General features: G+C 36.6%; 1 protein-coding gene across 6 annotated transcripts in view; it reads right to left on the bottom strand.

Moving 5' to 3' along the window:
• Positions 1 to 24,504, bottom strand: part of Rdl (Resistant to dieldrin) — a 79,018-nt gene that overhangs the window by 40,907 nt on the left and 13,607 nt on the right. For all 6 annotated transcript variants that reach the window (XM_071699511.1, XM_071699664.1, XM_071699750.1 and 3 more), the window contains exon 2: positions 592 to 689. In XM_071699511.1, coding sequence (XP_071555612.1) covers positions 592 to 689 — 98 coding nt within the window. The remainder of the gene's footprint in view (positions 1 to 591; positions 690 to 24,504) is intronic.

Genomic DNA, 24,504 nt, shown 5'->3' with positions numbered 1-24,504 from the left:
CGCGCCATTGTGTTACAGGCAATCCGAAAGCTTGCGCTTTATGTCTTGATTTATCCCCGTATAGATTTCGCGTATTAAATGTTTTTAGTTAAATCCTGCGTACACATCTATCCCACCGTCTTCTGTTCTTTAGTTTCTTTTATCTCAGCACTGCATTAAAGGTTGGAATACGGTAGCAGGTTTTTTTTATCCGAGCACACGTAAAAAGCTTTTTTCTGCGCTTGCAGCGAACGAAGTGGAATTAAAAGAACGTATGCTGGTTTTCTGTTCGTTCGCCAATTGATTGGTTTTGCCGGTGTGTCAATATTTGGTCTCTTTCGCCAGTCTAACTCTCTCATTTTCGTTAGCTGCAAGGTAACGTTTTAGATTCATGTAACAGTGCAACGATCATAAACAATGAGACGGAAAAGGCTTTGTGCCGAACGCAAAACTTGTTAGAACGCGTATTACCTCACAGGCGCGAATTAATTAGAATTGATTAACATTAATCAAACACATTGAATGTGTCGAATTGACAAGTTTTGCGGATGGTATAAAATCCAGGAATGATCTCGTTTATCATAAGATGGGGAAACTCGAGTCTCTACTCACCTCCGTAGTTCGGCCTTACTCTTTTATCGTAACTGACAGAAAAGGAGTCCAGTATCGCAGAGATGTTCACGTCGCCCAGCATACTACCGCCGGCAGTTCTATAAACAAACAACAATTTCATATTTCACATTTTCCTGATAAAAATCAGCATTTTAAAATTATAATAATTACAATCTTTTTATACGTTTCTCTTAGCATTTATTTATATTTAATCAATATTTCCAGCTAAGCTAGCTAGAATGTGATTAAAAGAGTTTTTTTTCGAAAGAATGAGAAATAGATTTCAATTCAGTTAATAAAATGTTATCAAGTTATTATAACTATATTGATGGATAAGCATTGGCACGCATTGAAATTATGTATAACAATATGATATAGCATCTTTCTTCTGAGAATCCTCTTTTGAGAATATTTTTCTTACGAATAATATATAATAATTTTATTGTTATTATAACAATTATAGTAAATAATCACGATTCACTTTATTTCATAAAATGCAATGAAGCATTTTAGTGACAATATGTTGCATATTTTTTTAGTCCAAGCAAAGAACTTTAAATTAATGGTGTCAAAATAGCCTGTTGCAAATTGTACTACTGTCTTAGGACGCAGTCACAAACTTCTGAACTGATATGTAGATACTGATATTAGCATTATTCGAAAGACAAGTTCGAGAGAAGATATTGTAACAGCTTGTATGACATACACGACCGTGAGAGGTAGATACGTCCAAGGGTTCGGGGCATAAAGTACAGCGGGTCTGTTCTTGACTTAACGGGTCAGTAGATACGGATGGTCTCGGTCAGCCAAACAAACGGCCCTTGAGTCCGCGAGCTGATATGGTTCCGCAGTAGGTACCTACGAGAGCACGATCTAATGGCTACAACGGCGCTGCAGCCGATTCCGGTTCCGCTAAGTGGAGCAACTTGATCCGAAAACGTTTTCTGCTTGGCTCAGCGGGCTGACCAAGATCGTACCGTAATCACTTGGCGCGGTGTTGATTCCCGAATCACACAAAGCTATCGTATGATAACGACCTTGATTAGATCATGCAATATCTTTGCTGCGTGTTTTAATCGGAACAAAAGAGACAGTACACGGAGAGAATTTTCTCTTAAAATTTACCCTGAAATCATGTTAGTTGTGGGACAACATGTACAACCAAGAATTTTATGCGAGCTATTCTGATTAATATCTATCATAATAAAAAATATTAATATCTATTACATTAAAATTTAAAATATGTTTAATTAATTTTACTAAAATATATCTAGGAAATTTCAATAATTTTTCAAAATTTACCAATCTGCTTGGTAATTTTTATCACGTTGTTTGTAAAATGTCTTTTGTATATTTTAAAAATTCCTTGGTTGCCAAGTTGTCCCAAGTTTGTAGTAAATTTAAGGGTAAAATATAACAAAAAAATCTCTCCGTGTAGAAATTGCATTGCGCGGGTGCACGTAATCTTGTTTTATTTACGATAATCTCTACCTTGCATTAAAGATAATTTTTCTTGTTCTGAATTTTTTATGATAATGCGTTATATTTTTCGGTATGAATAAAGAACTTTAATTTTTACGAAACAATAGCACATATGATAAGAGGCACGTTTACGTTAATCTATGTCGGCTGATTAAAATCATCTGAAATTACATGCATCTTTTCTGTTTGTCCGTCAAGTAAACATATAAAGGCAATGCAATAGATAGATAGTGTTGAAAAGAGATAATGTAATAAGATAATGAAATGAGAACGTTATATTGATGTACCAGCATGAATTTCGCGAAACTCACGGTTAGCATTTATCGCCTCAACAAAAGTGATTAATTTTCAAATATAAACGACGTCTGATAGAAGTCATTGATAATTTCCGCGAACTAGGTTAATAATAGTGTCGTGCGTGCTTGATTCGTGCGTTACTCCGTATCATTGAGCAAAACAGACGTAAGAAAAGCCTTGACCCTACAACCAATGTACATGTGAGTCAGCAGAATGCTCGAGAGACGTATCGTACATCAGCTTGCGCGCATAGTCCTACAATGGAAGTAAGTAAACCTGGCGAGCTTGTAAAGTGTTGCACGTTGCACGAATTAGACTAATCAAGATCGTGCATGTTTGCCGCGTTCTATTCCACTGACCAAGATTTCTAAGCGTGAGTTATACGATCTACAATGTGTCCCCGCGATTAGGTTCACGGGATTTCGTAATCAATTATAAATCAAGGAAATAACCGCTAAGTATTCCAGTCTACTTTGTGATTCAAAACATCAAGCTCTTTAGTTGCGGAGGCAATTACCATTTCGAGATTGTATCTATTCGTTTATGCAATTAGTTTATGTAATAGCTTTATGCAAAACTAAAAATTTTGAAAGTGAATGATATTAGTAATATTGTTCATTTTCAAAATTTTAATATTACTCTAAAATTATTAAATTAAGAAAATACTATTTGAAGTCTAAGAGAAGAGTTGCTATAATTACGGTCAATATCATATGATAGATTGCTTCTACAATCGTTTATTGATAATTTAATTACAGAATTAATAACATATAGATACATATATTGTATATAACAAATTATAATTAATTTTATTATTATTTCTGTGAAATGCTTTAGAACAAAGTTCAATAATCTTAGCGAACAAAGTACCTTTAATCGTTTATTACGCGTCTCGGAAACAGTTTTCTCGGAATAATTGGCTGCAACCATAATCTAAGTCTCGCGAAACGATATCTCATAACGAAGAAGAACTCGCTGCCAAGCTGCGATAATAGGTCAGAGGTTGGTCGTATCGATTGGACGCAGATATCTACTCTGGGAACAAGGGTGCGAATAATACGGTGTTGATGATATCGTGTAGATACACGCGCGAAAATATAGATAGACTGTTTCTCGGCACATCATGAGGAGTCGACTTTATTTCCGTAAGATTGCTGTTTAAAATATTTTGTAGCAATAAAGAGAAATATTCTTATAAAATAATTTTGAAGACAATTACACGCGCGCATGATAAAGAGAAATCAGTGAATTGCTTTATTTAACAAAAATGTAGGTTTACTCGTAGAAATATCGCGTTTGTAATAATTATATATACAATTAATTATGTTAAACTTTATATCAATTATTTAATGACACAAAGAGAAATGGAACACTTAATTAGAGAAATATTTCAGTGTTCTGTTTTTACATAATGATTTATTCTGTTAACGCACTGTACAATCAAATGTACGCAATATAATGGACGAACTTTTTTCACTTCAAATCAATATTTAAATTTTACCTATGATATCCTTTGTTATTTTTGTATAAGCATAAACGTAAAGATTCTGCTGCCTATAAACTTCTTTAATCAATTTCGAATCGAGCGATCTGAATCCTTCTGTTCGCTCGTGAAAGAGAGCAAAGGGGGGCGGGGTACCATCCGTGGAGAGAGAGATGACATTTTCGATCGCTTGAAATATATGAAAGGCATCCTTCGAGGTCTAGTGTTTGCGAGGCTGGGGAGAGGTTTCGTGGGTGGCTATATGTTCCAGACGAAAGGACGCGCGTCTCTTTCACGGGTCTTCAGGAAGGCCGTTGGAGAAATGTCACGCCATAGTTAAGCGTTTCATGCTTCATTGCCCCAAAAGCACCAGACAATGTTTTCAGGAGCTTGCCCGTTCCTTAGATCTCACGAGAAAGTCTCTCCTGGTGCTTCGTGGAAGATTCATTTTTTTTGCTGTGTTCCGTGTTATTTCGAATTATGAACTCGAACAGTGTACAGAGCTTCGCTGCTTTCACATGCGTAGCGGCGTAACGTTAAATTAATGTTGCTCGAGATGGATAAACATGTTTAATCGAAATTAGGTCGATTGATAATTTTATATCAAACTTTAATCAGAAATTCCGGTCGCAAAAATTTATTAGTCATATTCTCATAATTCTTTAATGTAATTGCGAACGTGCCTCATCATATTTAATATGCGTATCTCCCTGACCGCGCGATATTTATCAACCTACCACCCATGTTTAATTAATAATATCGCATAAATTCCGCTTGATGTTGCTTTAATATTTAATAGCGCAAAATAGCGCGTTGGTCGCAAGTAGAGGGATGATCGCAGTGCAATTGTACGGACCACTGATTTAATAGTATTACCGTGGCACAGTCACGTGGTACGCGAGTACCGAAGAAAAATGGGAGACATTACGGGTGCCTGGGCCGAGCCGGTGTAATTGAAAGTCTCGTAAATAAGGAGGACCGTCCGAGCGGACGAAGATGCCTCGAATTTCAATCTCCCGGATTTCCAAGAGCTCTTGACCCCCGACTCCAACATTTCTTCTGCACACGAACCTGTGCATCCTTCTACTCTCCGCCAGCTTATATTCCTTTCCGTTTGCCCTGTCTACCTCTCTTGTTTCTTTTTTCTCTTTCCGATTCGTTGCTATTTTCCTACCTTTAAGGAATGATGAGCAACCATCTCAAGAATTTTTTCTAGAAATTTACGTTTATTTCTAGCTCAATAAGCTTCAGATCAACGCATATAAGTAGCAAGTTGCTTTTTCTTTGCTCTTTTGTCCTTTCAGCAAACTTAGGATTATTTTTAGTAAATTGAAGCGGATGAAAAGGTTTTTTTTTTGTTCGATCGTTATATGAATTTAACTTCGATATTCAATCTCATTAGTCTTAAACCCAATTTTATTTATTTTTTACTGTTTGCTAAATTAAAAAAATATATAAATTGTTGTATCATATATATGCAGATGCAAATTTGTTTTTACAATTGTATCACTATTTTTACAATCACACACACAATTACAAATAATATATCTTGATATGTAAGTTCAACACCGATATTCAGTCTCGGTCAAATGTTTACATAAAATTATCGTCACAAACAAATTCAATTTTCGTAATGTGTGTGACTTCGTAGAGATATATATATTTTTTGACGCAGAGATAAATATTGATAATAAATGTGCACGAGAAACATATTTCATTTTTCCGGATATTCCGGAGCTAGGAATAAATATTTTTGACGATGCTTCTGTCGACCTCGTTCCCTGACATTTGAATTAACAATGTCCTGCGCAATTTATTTTCAGGCTAATGTCAAACAACTGCCGGCAACTTCCCCGACATTGTCGACCACGTCGAGTGGTTGGTGTCTTTGAAAGGCGGAAGTCTCGAAGCTTTTGTAAGAGTCTCTCCTCGCAATTAAGAAGTTATCGACTATACGGAGACGCTGTATCGCTCCCATCTCCTCTCTCTCTCTTTCGATCGGTCGATTGTCGCGATTTCTCGCATTATTTCCTTTTTTTTTCTCTTGTGTTGTTCTCAATCCTGAGGCCAATCCTTCCTTGCCAAACATCTAGCGTTTGTACGAGGTTCGGTTATGAATTATTCATGGTAAGCGAGCGAGCGAGCTACGGACGAAAAAGCGACTTTATGTACTACCGGTCGCCGGACGCTATATATAATCGGCGAGAGTTGGTTGCACGAGCGGTTACGTTTTTCGGTGTGATTTACGCTAATTTCGGCGTTGATCCACCGTTGCGGGAGAGTCAGGAAGTCATAAGTATGCGATCGCATCCTTCCGGTTAGAGCCACGTGTTTCCTTTTTATCGATATCACAGTTGGAAACTTTAGTCCTCATATTTCTTCATCTATATATTTATATCTTTCTCTTCCTGTCTTCCCTCCCCTCTCCCCCCCCTTCATTCCCTGGATAATAATTATTTATGCACGCTTTTGAATCTGATAAAACTTATTGGCTTTTAACCTCAAATTTATTCGATAGATTAATAATATCAGCATTGGAATATGATAATTAATACGAATATCTATCGGAATTAATCTGCGAACTGCATCGCTAGAAGATTTTTGCCGAGATAAAGCTTTATGTTATTTAACATTAAAATCTTTCTCAACATATAACGAATACGTGTATTTAATGCAGCACATGATTTTGCAATAAATGTGATAACTTTTGCATAATTATTTCTTACGAGGCCTTTTAAAGGACCTTTTATAGGCTTTCAAAGATATATAGACCGCGATGTTTGAGAGATCGGTTCGATCATTTCTCAAAGTCAAAGTACCATTAAGCTGAGACGCGTGCGTATCGTCGTCTTTTCCTCGAATAATTGCTCGATGTCCTATACGAAAATACACATCTAGACAACAGTGTTCACGCGGAAGATACTATTTTCGTACAGTAGGCGATAATAAATAACGTGCGTAATGGTCTCGCAAGATCGGCGCGACGTTTGCGAGGTCAGGCGAGATAACATGGAAAAAAACCGGCAGAAGAATTCGAAATAGGACGTGCCCAGATATGAGCAGACATCCATCCAATCGTAACGTCGCGAGATACATTTCGGGACGTGGGATGATGGACCGCGGCGGATCCATTTGTCACTGTCCGTAAAGCGAACCGCTCATCATCCTCTCTCGCTCCTTTTGCGTGCGCAAACTTCTTCCGCGCCACCGAGCTTTTGCCGATACACAAAAATCTTGCGAATCACCGGCCGGCGCGGCGCCCGATCGATCGGCGCACGTAGACGAGATTGCTAAAACCGTACACGCGAGAGAAATTTCGCTGACTCGAAGGTTGAGCATGCTTGAAAAAAAAAAGAAAGAAATGTCATCTATGGTTTCACTCATGTCAGTTCGATGGGCAGACAGAGCTACTTTTTCATCTCCATTAGGTGACAGACGTGACGATTACGCCGTATCAAGTGTGATGTATTTTGAAATATCGTAAAGCGCCTTAAGATAATATGACATATCTGAATAAAAAAGATCAGCGATGCTGAAAATAACGTAAATCTACGATAAAATCTACAGTTTATTCGATATTTATATAAATATATATAAATTGTATCACACATTACAAACATTTCAAAATTTGAACGATTTTCATGCCGTATTGACGCTTTTACGATTCATTAGATATCTGTATGAATTTTCGTAAATTATAAAATTATATTGTTTGATAACTGTTCGATTCAATTGATTGGTATACGTTCATCATTTGTTTAATTTATTCTATTTCCAACGTATCCTACATGATTTATTAGGCAATGCGTATTATTTATTAATATGCCCGTGAATTAAAAAGTCTTTGGAAAGGAACTAATGCGCTCCAATTAATTTACGAGCTACGTCGGTGCAATATATCGGCCTACAAACGATACCTACGCGCATTATGCATGATTCTGATCCCTTTTCCGCCAATTTCATTTGGCCCAATATTAATTCGGCCGCTTTCGGCATCTCATTAATTCTGACCTTTCCATATTTCTATACACTCCAAATCAATTTCTCCAAATCAATTTCTGTTTTCTTTGTCGAAGAATGGGATTATATTGTCTTATTTTCGTCTCTATTTTATCTTCTTTTAAGTCTCGATGCCGTTCGAAACTTGCTTTCACAGTCTCCTCACTGAAACTTAATCCTGCCTTTCTACGTGAATCGCATGTATTTCCCGAGAGTCAGGGCAATCGAATCTGCGGTGCGTGACAGATTTTTTTGATTTTTCGATACAGATGTTCAGGTGAACGGATTCGAATGAACATAGACACGTACACGGAGATACGTTGTATCCGCGAAACGCATGTCGATGGGAAGACAGAGAGAACACAGCATCCGTCCGGGTAGGTTATCGACGCATCTGTGTAAGCTCGTGCGCGCGAAACTGACGTCATTGGGCACCCTCTAGCCCCTTTCTACCTCTCGGTGTGATGCCCTCTATGTGGGTTATGACGACGGTGGGGAATACGTGGTCGCTTTAACCCCTCGGCTGTGCATATGTATTCGGCGCTTATGGGATCTTCGGTTTTGTAGCACACACCCCGTAAAATAGGATAGATAAGATTATTGTAAGATTTCAAAGATTGAAATTATTTTATTTTTAACGTAACATAATTACAATGTATAGTATAACTGTATTTATTTTGGTTGATCTTCCTTTGATCAACCGTATAAGTTTTCGTTGCTCTGTTTCACGGACCGTCATTTTCATTTCTAATTTATCTATTTGAAAGCTATCGGCTCAGACTCAAATCTATACAATATTCAATTCTATTTTCCTCACGGATCCTATTTGTATGCTTTATTTCATTGTCGTGTGAGTTGTGTGAGTTAACTTAGCTCTCCCATGAATGTGAGAATGGGAGACCGATACGAGGCCACTCACCACTGAGCCTGGCGTCGTTTACGGTCATTCAACTTTATTGCGAGTATAGGTGGAGATGGGTTTAATCGAATAAGTTCAATAAGTTAAGGTTTTTGTCAAGCGTCTGAAACGATGCGAGGAGAATAATAACGCGAGTGTTCAAGGCAGTTACCTATAAAGAGATTAAGTTCGTAAAAGTTGAGTTAATTCCTCCTATCTTGTGGGAAAAAAATCTTCCTCTGTGTTTGTGTTCTCAATATCGTACAACAAATTGCTATTTATGAATGTATTATATCAAAGAAAATACATTTATTCAAAATCGAGGATGTATAAAGATATACATATAATAAATTCAAAAATAAATTTGCACGTTAATAATATTCTTACAATGTCGTTAAAGAAATTAATTATTTATTATTTAATATATTGTTATAGAAATCTTTTTTTTTTAAATCTTATTTTTAATTAAGTAACATCTATCTATCTATCTATCTATCTATCTATCTATCTATCTATATATAAACAAATGTTCTGACTGACTGACTCTCATCACCGTCCAGCCCAAACCCCTAAACCTAGAAACATGAAATTGGAGGAGTGACGTAAGCATCCACTAAGAAGGGATTTTTAAAAATTCAACTCCTAAGGGATAAAATGTGTTTTCACAGATTCATCAATATCTCTTATTCCCACTTGGTTTTTTATTTAAAGTAGTTACATACCGTAGCGAAGCACGGGTAAGCTAGTTTATAATATGAATAAGTAATAATATATTTAACTTGTCAACATGGTCATTTGTAATAATTACGATAAATTAACTATTGTTTAATTTAGTTTTAACTTAATTTAATTTATTTCTGCATAATTTAAAAAAACTAGAGACAGAATAATTTTTTATACCTTTATATGTCATGTAGTTATACAATTTCCTCTCTTATATCATCTAATAAATCATCTGATAAAATTCTGCTTTTTAGTTTCCTCTGATTGATAGTCTCTGTGTAATCTGTCTATTTTATGTGTCATTTGGGTTTCTTTTTTTTTAGCTGATAAGCGTGGGTAATCCTCCTTTTCCTGTATTTTTTGTTTCTCCGTGTGGTTTGAGCAGGGCCGCGCCGTGACGCGAGCGTGTCGACGTTCCCGAGAAAACTACTTCCGGTATTTAGGTAAGCGACGGGCGGACGTGGTGCGCGAGAGGAACAAGGCGCTCCCATTAAACGCGACGGCACACGATGACGCTTAAATCACTATCAGCGTTTCTTTAGCCCCGTTGTGCTTCGTTCCTAGCAACCGACGATGCCGAAAGAGACGTATTTTCTATTGGAACCGCCGAGAGAATTTCCCGCTTTGTCTGCTAACGTTCCTACGACACGAAGGTTTCGTTCAACGAAAACAATATTCGTTGCACGGCATAAAGGTTCTATCGTTCTATATGGCAGTCATTATCGCGCAAATATGGGCGCAATTTCCCGAACGTAATATACGACAGACGATTGGTTTGGATCATTTAACGTTGATATCGGCTCGCAATTCCTCTCGAGAAGACGTTTAAGTTTAATTTTTTTCTAGTTTTTTGTGACATGGCATTTCTATGTGAATGTAAAATACATTTGCATTCTGCGCTGCTTTCTTTCCTACAAAGAAGTTCAACAGAAATAGCTACGTAGTATGCACTGAACTCATCACACTGAATGAATTCGTTGGATTTTCTTTCTTTGGATTGTACGGAGATTACATCACGAGAAAAATATATCGCCGCTAAATTGTTATTATAAAATATTATATTGACATTTTTGCCGCATCCACGAATGTCAACTCAATAATGATATTAGATGTGTCTTTCCTCCTAAATTTTCGTATTAAATGTTAGTGGATAATCAGAAGTTACTTATACACCTGTATGCTATATACATAAGTTTTGAACTATAAGGCAGAGACGGGCAAAATTTTATTCGAATAATAGATAAGAAATAAAATAGGCATAAGTTATTCGTAAATGACACATAAATTCTTATTCGATTAAACGGCAATTTAAATAAATTTTTATCTAAATAATTATATGAATAATATATAGGTAGTAGTTATCTATTATTTGTACGAATAATACTATGTACCGAATGTTACGAATAACATTACGTGAATAATATTATTACGTTATATTACGTCGAATAATATAATAATAATTCAAACTATAAATAACGATTATTTATACATTACTAATGGTAGTATAAATATAAAATTACTGCACATTTTTTGTTGGAAATATGTTTTCTTTTCAAAACATATTAGAAAATTAACAAAAAAGCAAAGCAAATTTAATAAAATTAAACAGAAAATTACGTTACACAATCAGAAAGAAATTAAATTACATATTAATGCTCATACAGGATATATAGCAAATTAAATCTTTCCATGCAGTTAATACGAATAACGAACAACGTGAATAGCGAATAATACAAATATAGATAACGAATAATAACAGTATAATATGAATAATAGATAATACGGATAAAATTATAATTGAATAACGAACTAGATAAAATTTTATTTGCCCATCTCTGCAGTATAAAGTCGTGGACGTTAAGTGGAACATGTTTTGGAGACGAGGACGTAGATAAGGACGAGGATAAGACACGGACTTATTAAACGTCGACCTCTTAGCATTAGCGGATCTACGGTGCAAGAGTTAATGGAAATTGTTGCACAAGTACGATTACAATAGCGTAAGTTGTTTCGCAGTCTCTTCGTAAGCGCATATATTATTCATGCACAAGGAATGACGCTTGTCATCTCTCTCTCTCTCTCTCCTCCTCCCCTCTTGTTACTGCTTTTTCGTAGTTCTGTTTGTTCGCTCGAATTCCTATTTATTTGTCCGTTGAATAACTCTAATAATAAATTAATAAAAATTCCCAAAAATAAATTGCTATGTGTATTATTTTGTGAGTTTTATTTTTTTAACAAAACATTTTTATCCGAATATTACACACGGAAGCCGAGGAAATTGATTAATTCCAATTAGCTTTCCAGTCTGGGATATATGAAATATTGATAATACCATCGTATGTAATAATTGAACAGCAATGCTTCGATATAATTATCATTAATCCCCGGTGGGAGAACTGTGCCATTGCTTTATTAATACTCCAACATTATAATGTTATGGGTTTAATGCTATTGCTCCTGGGTATTAATTTATTATATGTCATTGCACAACGATTTTCCGTTTTAGAGAAAATCTTTTCAAATTTTAACGATAAGGGAGAATTTAAATAGACATTTCATATTCCGAGTAATTAGCTTTTATATAATATTGTATATATTATATAATATATACATTATTACGGCATTATTTTTTATTACTATTTTTTATTTTATCATACACGCACCAATGGTTGAAGACGGGCTGATCACGGTAATCCAAAGATTTCAATCTAAAATTATGGCACAGTAAAAATTAACTGTCTTTCTAAATGAAACCATTATCGGCGATGTGCCCGGTCGTTGCAGGAATGACCTCGGCGACGATCGCGATAAAGACGTTAGCTTCATTGTCTTCGACACTATTCGCCGTGCTTTTGCCATCGCGAACGTGCTTCTGGTTATGAATGTAAACGATGAGGTTGTAGCGTTCTCGGCGCGAATAACCGAGATCGAAGATACGGGCGAAACATAGTCGACATGGACGGACAAAGACGTCGTTCTCCATCGTCTTTATTGCTATTCGTTGCCCTTTTCATCTTGTTGCCGCGATTACGAATGTCGACGATTAACTAAGATCGTAGATAGACGCGCCGGTAGATCTCGACGATACCTCGCCAGACGACGAGGACGACGACGTCGTCTCAGCACTTCGGCTAGTTTCCATCGTCCCTATTACAGATTCGTTGTGGGCTTATCTACGGGACACGCGATGCTCTTGGGAATTTAGATAACGAGCCATTGAACTAGATCTCGAGAGCAAAGTACGTGCGATGCTTTTTTATGAATAAAAATCATAAACAAAAGTGGCATTTATAAGTGATTTCCAGTGACGTTTAAAATTGTTTTGAAAGCTTTATATCTTTCCGTTTAGTTCCCACTGCGATTTTACTGAAACACGAAACATGTTCATTTTCACAGTTATATTATTTCATAAGAGAGATATTTTACGAATAAAATTTTTATATTATTTTATTTGCATCTTTTTTTTCTCTCTTTTTCAGCTTTTTGAAATATATAAATGCGTTTTTCAAAGCGTAAATATTCTCTATATATTCACTATGTGAAAACTCATAAGCTAATTGGTACAGCAATATGATATAATTGTCAATCTTAATATCGAAATTTAATTGAAATGAATTCCAATTAAGAGTCTTTAAATTGCCGATTAATTTTATCCTGTTAATATACACGATCGTCGGATCGTGCGAGATTTCTACGCCGCGGCGTAATGCCAACGTAAATATAAAATGTACGTAATTATTGATTATGTGCGCTCATACGTACATGGCCATAGGTATTTTTAGTGTTAAGTGACACTAACTATAGGCACAGGGCTTACTTAATAGTAAGGTTAACTATGATGAAGAATATTAACGATCAAAATATCGCGATCCATCTGGTTGGATTAAGCGAAACTTTCTTTGTCATTGTCATAAATATTAATCCTCGCAAGATTAATCACCGAAGCTCGCGAACTTCGAAATTCTCTTGGAAGAATAGATATCGTAGATCAATAAAAACAGACCGGATGCAATTAAAGTGAATGCCGCAAAGTATCGCCGCCCATTAAGCATCGGTGTATTAATATAGGATCAAAAAGGCCCAATAAATAGAGCTTGATCAATATAGAATCGTGAAGGCAATATAGACACAAAATGAATGAAAATATTAAGGAATATTTGTGCGTACACTTTGCCAATCGCTGCATGTAATTTGTTAGAACACGGAAAAAAAAGATTAGCTACTGTAGCAAATGTAGGGACACCTAATATTTTTTTTGCAGCGAGAGCTATAATTCAACAATAGTAGCAAAACCGTTTTGCTACTATTGTTAAATTATAGCTCTCGAGGCAAAAAAAATATTAGGTGTCCCTACATTTGCTACAGTAGCTAATCTTTTTTTTCCGTGAAGGCACACAAAACCTGTTCAGCGTAATCGTGCATTTTCACTTAGATTGATCTTGAACGAAGAACTGAATTACTTTCGAATGGCAAAGCTAAAAAAGACTGATGGCTACAATACGGGCGGTGTTGAAGTCTCGGCCCGAAATTAGATCTCGTTAACCCCATTACGATTCGCGGTCGAATTTCTTCAGACACACGCGATCCCTTACCGAGAAATTCAGATAAGCGTATCCCTTGGCCTAGACCGCACGAGGAACGGAGATTGCGGATTGACCTATCGACTATCATGCACGCGGCCGCTGCGACGGCCAGCTAACTGCAGCCTCATTACTTTTAATAATTAGGGTGCTGCATTCTCATTAGTTTCGGTGACAATAAAATTGCGCCACCGTTACCTGGCCGTTATTACGTAATGGAAATGTCACTGCAACTCGAAGGGGGGTGGGCGATCGGGAGGACGGGAGGGGGGGTTATTCTTGCGATTTATGTCTCGGCCTTTTGCATCCCGCAGCGTGCACCTCCGTTATTAAAGCCATTAAAGGTCGCGACCATAGCTTGCATAATTAACCAAGATCGATGGTACAAGCGACGGGGACGGCGACGTAGCCCAACGGTGGTGCTTTGACAGTGTACAAGTTTCTAGTACTTTTTACTTACGAATTACGACCGACGTTTTGCGGCCGGCATGTCTCACCCACCCTCTCCCTCGATTCCACCTTCCGCGGGATTCTTTCAGTTCCGAACTTTTTGCCTCGTTGATTTCGTGCATCAGCTCATCCGCGGGGCACGCGAGTGTTTCGGGCTGCTCGTGCAAGTAAGTGAGGAGAGCGTTTCGCGCACATCCGGAACGGAAGAATGGGGAACGCCATGTACGCTTTTAACTTGGAATCGTTAGATTTTATATTATGTCTTTTCACTGCTTTACAATAAACTTACGAACTTACGAAGCGTCCGAATCTTATATGTTTTTTAATATTACATTTTTTTTAAAATAAACTAGAGAAAGAGTAGATAATTATTTTCTATTGAGTTGTATTACTTCGAGCTCAATTAACAGTTGATTAATCTACGTTCACGGATTTACGGGCAGTAAATATTGTCTTCATGAATGTTGCGGTATGCAGTTATCCACCATCATCTGCTCATAACACGAGCTATCAGCTATATAGTCAGGGAACAGACATATGCTGTTATCGCCGAATACTGAATGCTTCATCTATCACAATGCACATATACAACGTTTTCGATACTGCAGTACATTTCAGCTTCGACGGCACCCTTTCCTCTTTCCACCCTGTTTTCGGCCGTACTAAGTCTTCATCATTTCGCGTGCGACAGCGAATGGTATCAGCGTTAATGAGGTATATACGAGATGCATATCTATCATGCCGTTTTACGAGTGCTTTTTTCCCCGCTTACTTTATTATCCCGTTATGAACACGGTCTCGAGAGTAATAACTACAAATGCGTCTGCTTCATGGAATAAACGACAATTTTTTTCATTTAGAGGTACATATTGTGTCGTATATATCACGCACGTATTGCGATATTTTTTATCACGCTCCGCATAATACTGCGTATTTCCACGAAGAAAAGCTGCCAGTTAGAGGAGAAACACGACCTTGTTATTCACAATCAGTTCCGTCTCTGACAGAATATGTACTGCGCGCGCGGGCGCCTTTAATATCGTTATACCACCGTTTTATCATTACGCGACCGACGCACGATTTATGGCAACGCGCGGCCATAAAATACCATCAACTCGTGTAATACCCTACATTTCCCACCTCACACGAGCTTTATAATTCAGCGCGATTTTTAATCCAGATCTTTTTAATCTAGATCTTTGCCTAGATTGATAATATCGTGCAAGGGAGGAGCGCAGGGGTGGAAGGGGGGGGGGCGGGCAGAAAAGAGAGCACAAGAGAGTTTCGATTACGTGCGTATAAACGTGGATTATTCCTACAGTCGCGTTGCTCGCGCAATACGCTGCAGAAATCCTAACGAACCGATTTGTGATCTACGAATCGGGTTAAAGTCACGGCTCGGTGAAAATTCCCCCGAAGCGAAACGCCGTAATTTTCTGGCCAACACCGGTAACGGGAGCTACACGAGTACGCGGCACACACCTCTACTATTACATACATGATGGGCATGCTAACCCCGAATGCAATGAACGTTATTCTTACGCCGCGCGCCGGCCTCTCACAGCCGACAGCGCGCCTCCGTTATTAAGGTCTTTCATGACTGGAAGAGAACAAGTCAAGATTAATGGACCGTCATTCTTTCTTTATCTGCAAATATGGCTTGTACTTTCGCTGTGCTTGTATACTTTCATGAAAAGATAAAACGGGGTATCCCGCTTTCAGATTTCTTCTCACTGGTTGCCTGCTTATTTATGGGAAAATGAATATAGATACGCGAACGCGCGGTCAAATTAATAATGCAGTAACGATGCTGGAAAATGTACAGTGTCATTATTGGGACACGCATTTATTAATAAATGTCATAATAATAGATATGCATATTACATATTTAACGTAATGTATTTAGCGAAGAATATTGTGTCAATTTCGCTGGTATAGATTGTTAGAGAATTATTGTAAAATATTTTTATATTATATCCTTTTGTTAAAATAATGAAAAGATGCAATTACTACTAATTTCTAACGTACGTTTTAATAAATTGTTCCGATGATTGGTAGAGAAGAATGGACTGAGAAAAGGTCGCGGAGATCGTGGTGAGAACTAACTTTTGCTCTACGACGATTTCGACAACAGAGAATTGAGCGCTCGTAAATCTTGTGAAACGTATCGCAATGAACATTCGATTCGAGTGATATTGAAGTAAGGATAGCACGCGATAAATCGATGGTATAGAAGCGGACAACTGTTATCGGCGATAACGATGCACGAGGATTCGTAACGCAAGCCGGACACGCAAAATTGCGATGATTTTGTTGGGGAATTGGTAAAGGTGCGCGATCGATAAGCAATAAGCAGTAAACGGAAATTGCGATTCTCCTTTACAACGGCTCCGCAATAATTTTACGAAAAAGACCAAGTTACACGTACGAAAATTATAATAACGTATAACAGGGGGATTTAATTTTTCTAAATTTTAATATTGCTTAAATATTGTTTTTAACAAAGTATTATTATGGCAGCAAAGACTACTTTATTATGAAAACGCACTTATTCGAGAAATATCATTGTCAAAAACTTTGTCGGAATGTCGAATTAATATTTTAGTAGCAATCTAGAAAGAGAGGGAATAGGGTAATACAACGCAAAATTTCTTTTCACAAAATTGATTATAAATTTTTTATTTTTACGTAGACGTTTTCTTGTTATGATTGCAAATATTGAAATTAAAATGATTAAAATAATTGAATATTTAATACATGCAGGTACCAAAAATCAAATTCTGCAAAATATTCTTTAACGTTAACTTACTTTTTAGCCATTTAAGTATAATTGCTGAACGTAAATTGCAATCTTTCAAGAAAAAGAATTTATTTTCGACAACTGAACAGAAGTATGTGAGAAGTATGTCAGTATGTCAGATTGTTGAAATGCTTCTGGGAAAAAATACATGAGTGGCGCAATGGTCCTTGTAAGGAATTCATTGCGGCTCCCATCATAGAGACATTCGAACGCGTCTTGCAAAGTTCAAGCCATTTGCGAGCTGCAGTTTCACGTGAATGGTGTACCAAGACCTTGTCATAAAGTTACGCTTTATCGTGTTCCACGCCAGCGGGGGCGGCCCCGACACGAACGCGGCTTACGTCGATCTGCCAATCACGAGTTCGACTCTTGGAAACGCGATGCCTTTACCTTCGTGCCAGGATGTACTGGCAAAATGAAATCGACTTGAACGATCGCTGCGTCTTCGCTTCGTCTCGGATATTTCACGTTTGCGATAAGTGAGAGCTTTTCGATATCAATTTATATATCATTGCTGCTCAGTCATCGAAATATTTAAAATTTGAATATCTAGAAAGTTAACAGATTGCGACACACACGTTTCTTGATATTTTCTTTAAGAAAGAGATGATTAAAGTAATCTAAGATTTTGTCATTGAAATGAAGGTCTTGATGGGGATATCTTATCTCTATACATATAACAAAATAACGCAAGTAATAACAAAATGATAACTAGATGTTATCTGATTATTAAAATAACGCGTATAATCGTTGAATAATTAAAAAAAGAATATGGAAAAAATAGATATAGGGATGTGATTAATATAAAAATGAACAATTTATAATAATTAAATTTTGTTACAAAGATACATACAGAAAGTTCTCTTAACGTAGCTTAACCATTTAGTAGAAATGTGAGAAGAAAAGGCAAAGCACTGCGTATAGGTAGGTTCCCGATAAGTATAGCCCCGCAATTGCCTGCAGTTACCTATAGCGTAAATCTAGCACGCAATGGAGATCTGCGTTCATGATAGTCATATAGCTTTTGATCCCCTTTACCGATTCTTTGTATCGCATTTACTCCTACATCCGTTACGAAAAACGGCCGTTACACTGTCCTCGTCCGAAATTTGCATTATACCCCTCAAGTAAGATATCTATAAGGTTGATCTTTAACTCGTTTATGATAAAAAGGCTTCTCTCTCTCTCTCTCTTTTCTCTCTCTCTCTCTCTCTTCTCTTCTCTCCTCTCAAAATAGCGTTAAGGCAAACATACTTTGGAAGATAATTTCGCTGGAAATTGGTAATATTTAATAACGCTTATTGCATAATCTTGTTTTTCTTCCTTTATCTCTTCAAATTATGGAATGACATATCTATTATATTTGATAAATTTTGCAGTTTCTCAATTTGCAGAGTGATTTCTTAATTTTTCATTGATTTACGAACCAAACACGCTATAAAATTACACAAGATGTCTATTTTATAAAACATTTTTTGTATACAGCAATTGATTTGCCTCGTAAACAAAGATGCATAAAGTAACTTCGCTGATAAAATATTTATGTTAGCATCTCTATCTCGTTAGATTGCATTAACATTAGCGTTCAAGCGTGGAAATTTCTGGTTACGTACATACAACGAACTTCCCCGTAACTATCTGTAGCTATCTATCTAGCTTGCATCATCGCAACGTCGGCAATACCTTCCGGGCCGATCTCGTTGAGCCCCGATCAGGAGGTAAGGGGCCGTTTAACGCGCTCATGCTGAGTGCATCTCGCGTACAGGCAGGGATGGAGATCCGCGCGAGGGCAGGCGTCAGTAATGCACTTTCCGATAATGCCGCCGCCGACGTAATCGCGGTGCACGTCCATACGTGTCCGTGTTCACAGACAAGAGCACTTACACGCCGACGCGACGGGCACGTCTGGTGAGCACGGAAGAGCATACACAGGCGCGGAGCCGAGATTTAACCGTGCGCGCGGCTGCGAGACCGACTTATTATTCCGGATTACTCCGATTTCTCCGTTGTACCTTCACGGTCGCCATCCGGTTAGCGGATATGGATGAGCCATTAATCGCGTTACTCAAAAATCTCGTGGCATATGCCAGCGGTTTTTAGTTCGGCGGATTTGAGATTATCGACAGCTTTTAAGTAACGTATAGTTCGAAGTTTCCGAGTAACGTCTCATGTTTGGGAAGCTGGAGATAACTTTTTTTTTATTTTTGGGAACGGAAGAATGGTGTATGATAATGACATTGAGAAAAAGATAATCAAATCACTATATTATTATTTACGAGAATATTTATTTTTCAATAAATAATTAGAAAATGCCTTATTTTAAAACCAGAAGTGTTTCACACGCGAGTGGAAACTTGGACGTATCTTAGAATACGTATAATGTCTTTATGTATGTAGTTGTAAAATTTTAAATTTAATTATCGAAACCTAAATCTTTTTCTTATCTTGCTTTTTAACAAGATTATATTTAGCATTTCCTAATGCCATGTATTACGAAGGTAAACGATCGATTCGTGTTCGTGATTTTATAATTAAAGCAGTGAGGTGAGATGTCTTAAGCGAGTCCCTTGCAAGCTATATTATCCAGACATTAATTAAAGAGCTCCGGATATCGATCATGAATATTCGAGCCGTGCTTAATAACACTCCGATTTCGGTGTGAGATATATCACCGTCTATGTGCACGTGTGCAGATCGAAGTACACGAACACGAGCGAGTTCCATACGCGATGCTGCCAGGATTACTCCGATTTCTCCGTTGTGTCCAACGAGTTCTATCCGGCTACCGGACGTGGATAAGGAATTAACCATGTTACAGGATGTGCTTTGCGAATACGGCGTGCGGTTGAGGAACCAGATTATTAAGGCAGATGTTAATAAGACTTAAGATCGAATAATCTATTTTGTAGGAACATTTTAATTAATTATTGCGATAATATTTTAATCGCAATATAGTACATATAAATATTTATAGTTCTTTAATGCAAAATGTTTGTTTTTCTCTAATATAGTTTAAGTTAATTACGTACATATTATATAAGTAATGATATTGTGTACCTATATGTACATTATCTATAAATTTTCATTTTTTTAAATATATATGATTTTTAAATTTATTCTATTGCGAACTAAATGTTAAATGAAGATATTAATCGCTAACTTAAGTTTGGCTAACATACTAATTTTTAATTAATTTTATTAAAAAGAAAGAAAAATCAATCGCTCAATACTAGCAAAGCTATGCACATTAGCTAAAATACGAGCTCATAAAATGGGATGTAAAATAAAAATAATTTATTCAAACGAATATACAACAAGCGATCGTGGCGCAAAAAGTGATATGCGCTGCTCTAGTGAGCCAAAGATCCGAGATCAAATCCGACTAAAAATTCGTTGGTCTTTATTCGATCGCCACCTCTCGAAAGGTGATGGCAATCCACCTAACGAGAGTAGGATCTTGCCACGAGAACCTCTCTCTATTTAAAAAAGAAACCGACCCTCAAAAATATTTTTTCAATTGTATTACATCGTGGTTTGCGTCAAATTTCATGATGTATGTACTTGATTACTCAATGTGTGGTTCTTCGTTGTTTGCGTCTAATTTCATGTGTGCTTAAATGTACTCTTATAAATTTGTATTATAATCAAGTACACACATGAAATTTCACGCAAACCACGATGTAGTACAGCAATTTAAAAAATATTTTTTAACCATTTTACCTTTTTTTACGTTTTTTGAAAGAGACAGCCGTTAGTCTACACGTATAGCAATTAGTAACTGCTATGTGTACAATCACTATAAAAAATAATTTTAAAAATAATTTAAAATATAATTTTATTAATTATTTATTATCTATATTTTATATAAATTTATTAATTAGACAATTAATAATTTTTAATTAAAATTCTACGCAAATTATAAATTTTAAAAGAATTTTATGGCACAATTATCGCAAATAATAATTACAATATTGATTAATCGAGGTTAACTGATGCATATATCGATTACACTTTGCATATATATATCACGCTGTTCTGTAGTACGTAGTCTAAGCTTCGATTTACAACATGCTGCGGGCATATGTGAAATACAAGTGCAGTGGCACCAATACGAGTACGCGGCTGCTTCACATACGGAGCTTGGATTACTCCGACTTCTCTATCGTATCTAACATCCGCGCAAGTTCGATCTGGTTATCAAAATGGCTTTCGGCTAGATAGAGACTAGATCGCGAATATTGTCGAGAGACTTCGTGAGTTAGAGCTTTGAGCCGAGCAACGAGAATAGTTCTTGACGAACAACGTACCTTAACTTTTCCATGAACTATCTCTAGAATGTCTAACGTATGGGTTATCGATAAACCTAATGTTGTTTCAAACGTGTATCGTACAAGTTATCATTCACTGTTTGCTATACTTCTTACAGATATGCAGTAAACATATGTATTATTAAAATTATATTACTTATAATACATCTAAGGATCGATGTTTTTCGGAAATAATTTTATGCTAGCATTATAGGATCAATAAAAGGCGTGTACATACAAATAGCAGAGTTTATTTTTAAATTTATATTTATATATAAATATATATGATTTATATATTTAAATTAATCATGATTTAAACATTAATCATATTCTGATTTTATTGGCAATACCTTGATTTCTGATATTATGAAATATATCGAAAGAACATATAGTTATAAAAATGCAAATTTCAAAGAAATTTAGCCAAGCGTGAAATGATTGATGCATCTTTAACTAGATAGTGAATATCGTACGGCGACGAAATAGCGTTTAATGGGCAAGACTGAATTTAAAAAATATGGCCCTAAACACGTACTACTTTTCTGTTGGTGTAACGCTACGACTTATAATTATGTTAAATGACGTTTATATAAATTGCTGATTATATCAATAGCATGTTGTGTTCTATCCATTCTAAGTTGCAATCATATATAATTTCTTCGGTCTCTATTTCCCTCTCTCTCTCTTTCCATCACATGTTTAAAGGTATATTAATGTTAAATGGTAACCACTCAACATTCTAGGAGCGATAAAGAGCTCTTCTCTATCTCACTCCCGACTGCAGTTCGTAATATTCAAATATTAATCATGAATATTCAGGCTTCGTTTGACAAGGCTCGGCTTTTGATTTTCATCCGATGTAAACGCGAACTCCCGAGTTTCGTATCAGGGAATTTCGTCACACGTGCGGCAGTGGCCGACGCGCGGATTACTCTGATTTCTTCGTTGTACTTAATGCCCATGCGAGATACGTTCATCTACCGGACGCGAAATTAATCACGTCGTCACGCGGATGGATCCGACGAAAATTGCTTTTAATCGAGCGAGGTGGGGCGGGTGTGCTCGCGCATCGTTTGCTCGCTTTGTTTTTGGGATCAGCAACGGATCTACGACCTGTACGTGCGCTCTTAATCGGCCATTTGCATGTATCGATTCGCGGCGACGCGAATGGCATCGATTTAACGTTAACATACATTAGCATTTCGTTCACTGAATTTATAAGGACGGAAAAAGTCACGAGAGAGAAAATTCAACCTGCGTGCAGGCGTACTTATGATGGCTGATAATAAAGTAAGGTCGGCACGTCGTCGTCGGTATCGTGCTGTTTCTACTCAAGGTATGCGAGTCAATCTTGGATTAGGTGCACGCGAGCTCTTGGCTCGAAAAGTGTGCTAAAATCTGGCGCAGGAGATCGAGGGGAATTTTGAAACTATTCAGAATTTGCGTATATTGTAAAACGCAATATTTATATGGAAAATAAATTCAGATACGGAAACAAAAATGTAGTTATATTTAGCAAAAAAAAAATTACAAAAATTGTTTCAGCAATGATTTGGTCATATTATAAATAAATGTATGTGGTCAATTTATTATACTGTTATAAGGTAGAATATTTCTGTGTCATTTATTCAGCTTTAATGTAAATAAAAAAATGTAACTATAACTAGCTGATGTTATTAATATTTTTAAAACGTCGTTAATCAAATTACGTGTGTAATATGGACCGACGGTTTTCATTTTTATTTCTATCTTGTTTTATGAACGATAAAAAAAAACTCTGACACATTAGAAAAGTGATTAGCAAAATTGCAGTGTCGTCGATAACTTTTCATGATGAGAAGCCATGAAGAGAAATTTCGCGAAGCTTCTCTATTTAATATTTCCATTTCACATTTGGTTGTATGCTGTTTTTGGCGCACGGAGGAGATTACTCCTGCGTACGTATCCTCGAATATATGCATGGCGCACGTTTCGGATGATGAAAAAGTGAAGTGTGTATTTCTATCGTGCTAAAGCCGGGCATATTGCGGATACGTACGTCGGAAAATATGAGAAATTCCTGCAAATTCGCGCGCGAAATTCAGTTTAACCCTTAATTCGTCGTTCTCTCTTTACGCACGTATCCCGAATCCTCGGGGGATATTTTTCCTCCTCGTAAATTCTGCTTCTCGATTTTACTTGGCTCGTGCGCGTTTATGATATCCTTCCATCCACTTCCCTCTCTCGCCGTCATTATAGACGCGATACTTTCGCCCGACGCGCGCTCGCTCAGCTCTGGGTTAAATAAAAATACAGCTCCCGCGTGAAGACGTAATGCACATTGACGCAAATCGAGAAGCAGAAATCCGCGAAAATGGAGCGATTGCGTGCGCATGAGCGTGCACATAAGCGCCGATTGCATTTTGCGTGTATGGTGTACAATGTGTCTTATTGTTAGGCATTTTTTTCAAGTTGCATTTTCTCTTTATTATAAATTACTGTAGATTCTTGGGAAAATTTGCTTTTTTTATTGGAATTTTATAATTTGCTGTATTACGTTTAATACAGCAATTGAGCTTTAATGAAAAATCTTAATAAGTTATAAAGAGAATTGGAGAATAAAAATGTAGATTCTCTCGATTATTTTTTTTCAGGCTTATAATAAATTGGCTGATTCTTATAAAAAGAAGCTAGTGGATATTTCATCAAATTATGTAATACTTTGATACATTCTATTCAAAGAAGATAGCATTATATTTTCTAGAAGTAATTGATTGCGCAATCTTACGGTCGACTATAATTTGTCAAATCCCATCAAGCTTAAAACCATTAATAGATTAATATTTAAAAAATTAAAAATTTAGGAGACGAATGTAAAATAATCGAGATTAAAAATGTCATTTATTATTGGTTTC

Source organism: Temnothorax nylanderi, unplaced genomic scaffold, assembly GCF_030848795.1.
Source record: "Temnothorax nylanderi isolate EJ_2023f unplaced genomic scaffold, tnyl_v1.0 TNYL_tig0001_pilon, whole genome shotgun sequence".
Lineage (NCBI taxonomy): Eukaryota > Metazoa > Arthropoda > Insecta > Hymenoptera > Formicidae > Temnothorax > Temnothorax nylanderi.
This window is presented reverse-complemented; position numbering and strand designations above follow the sequence as displayed.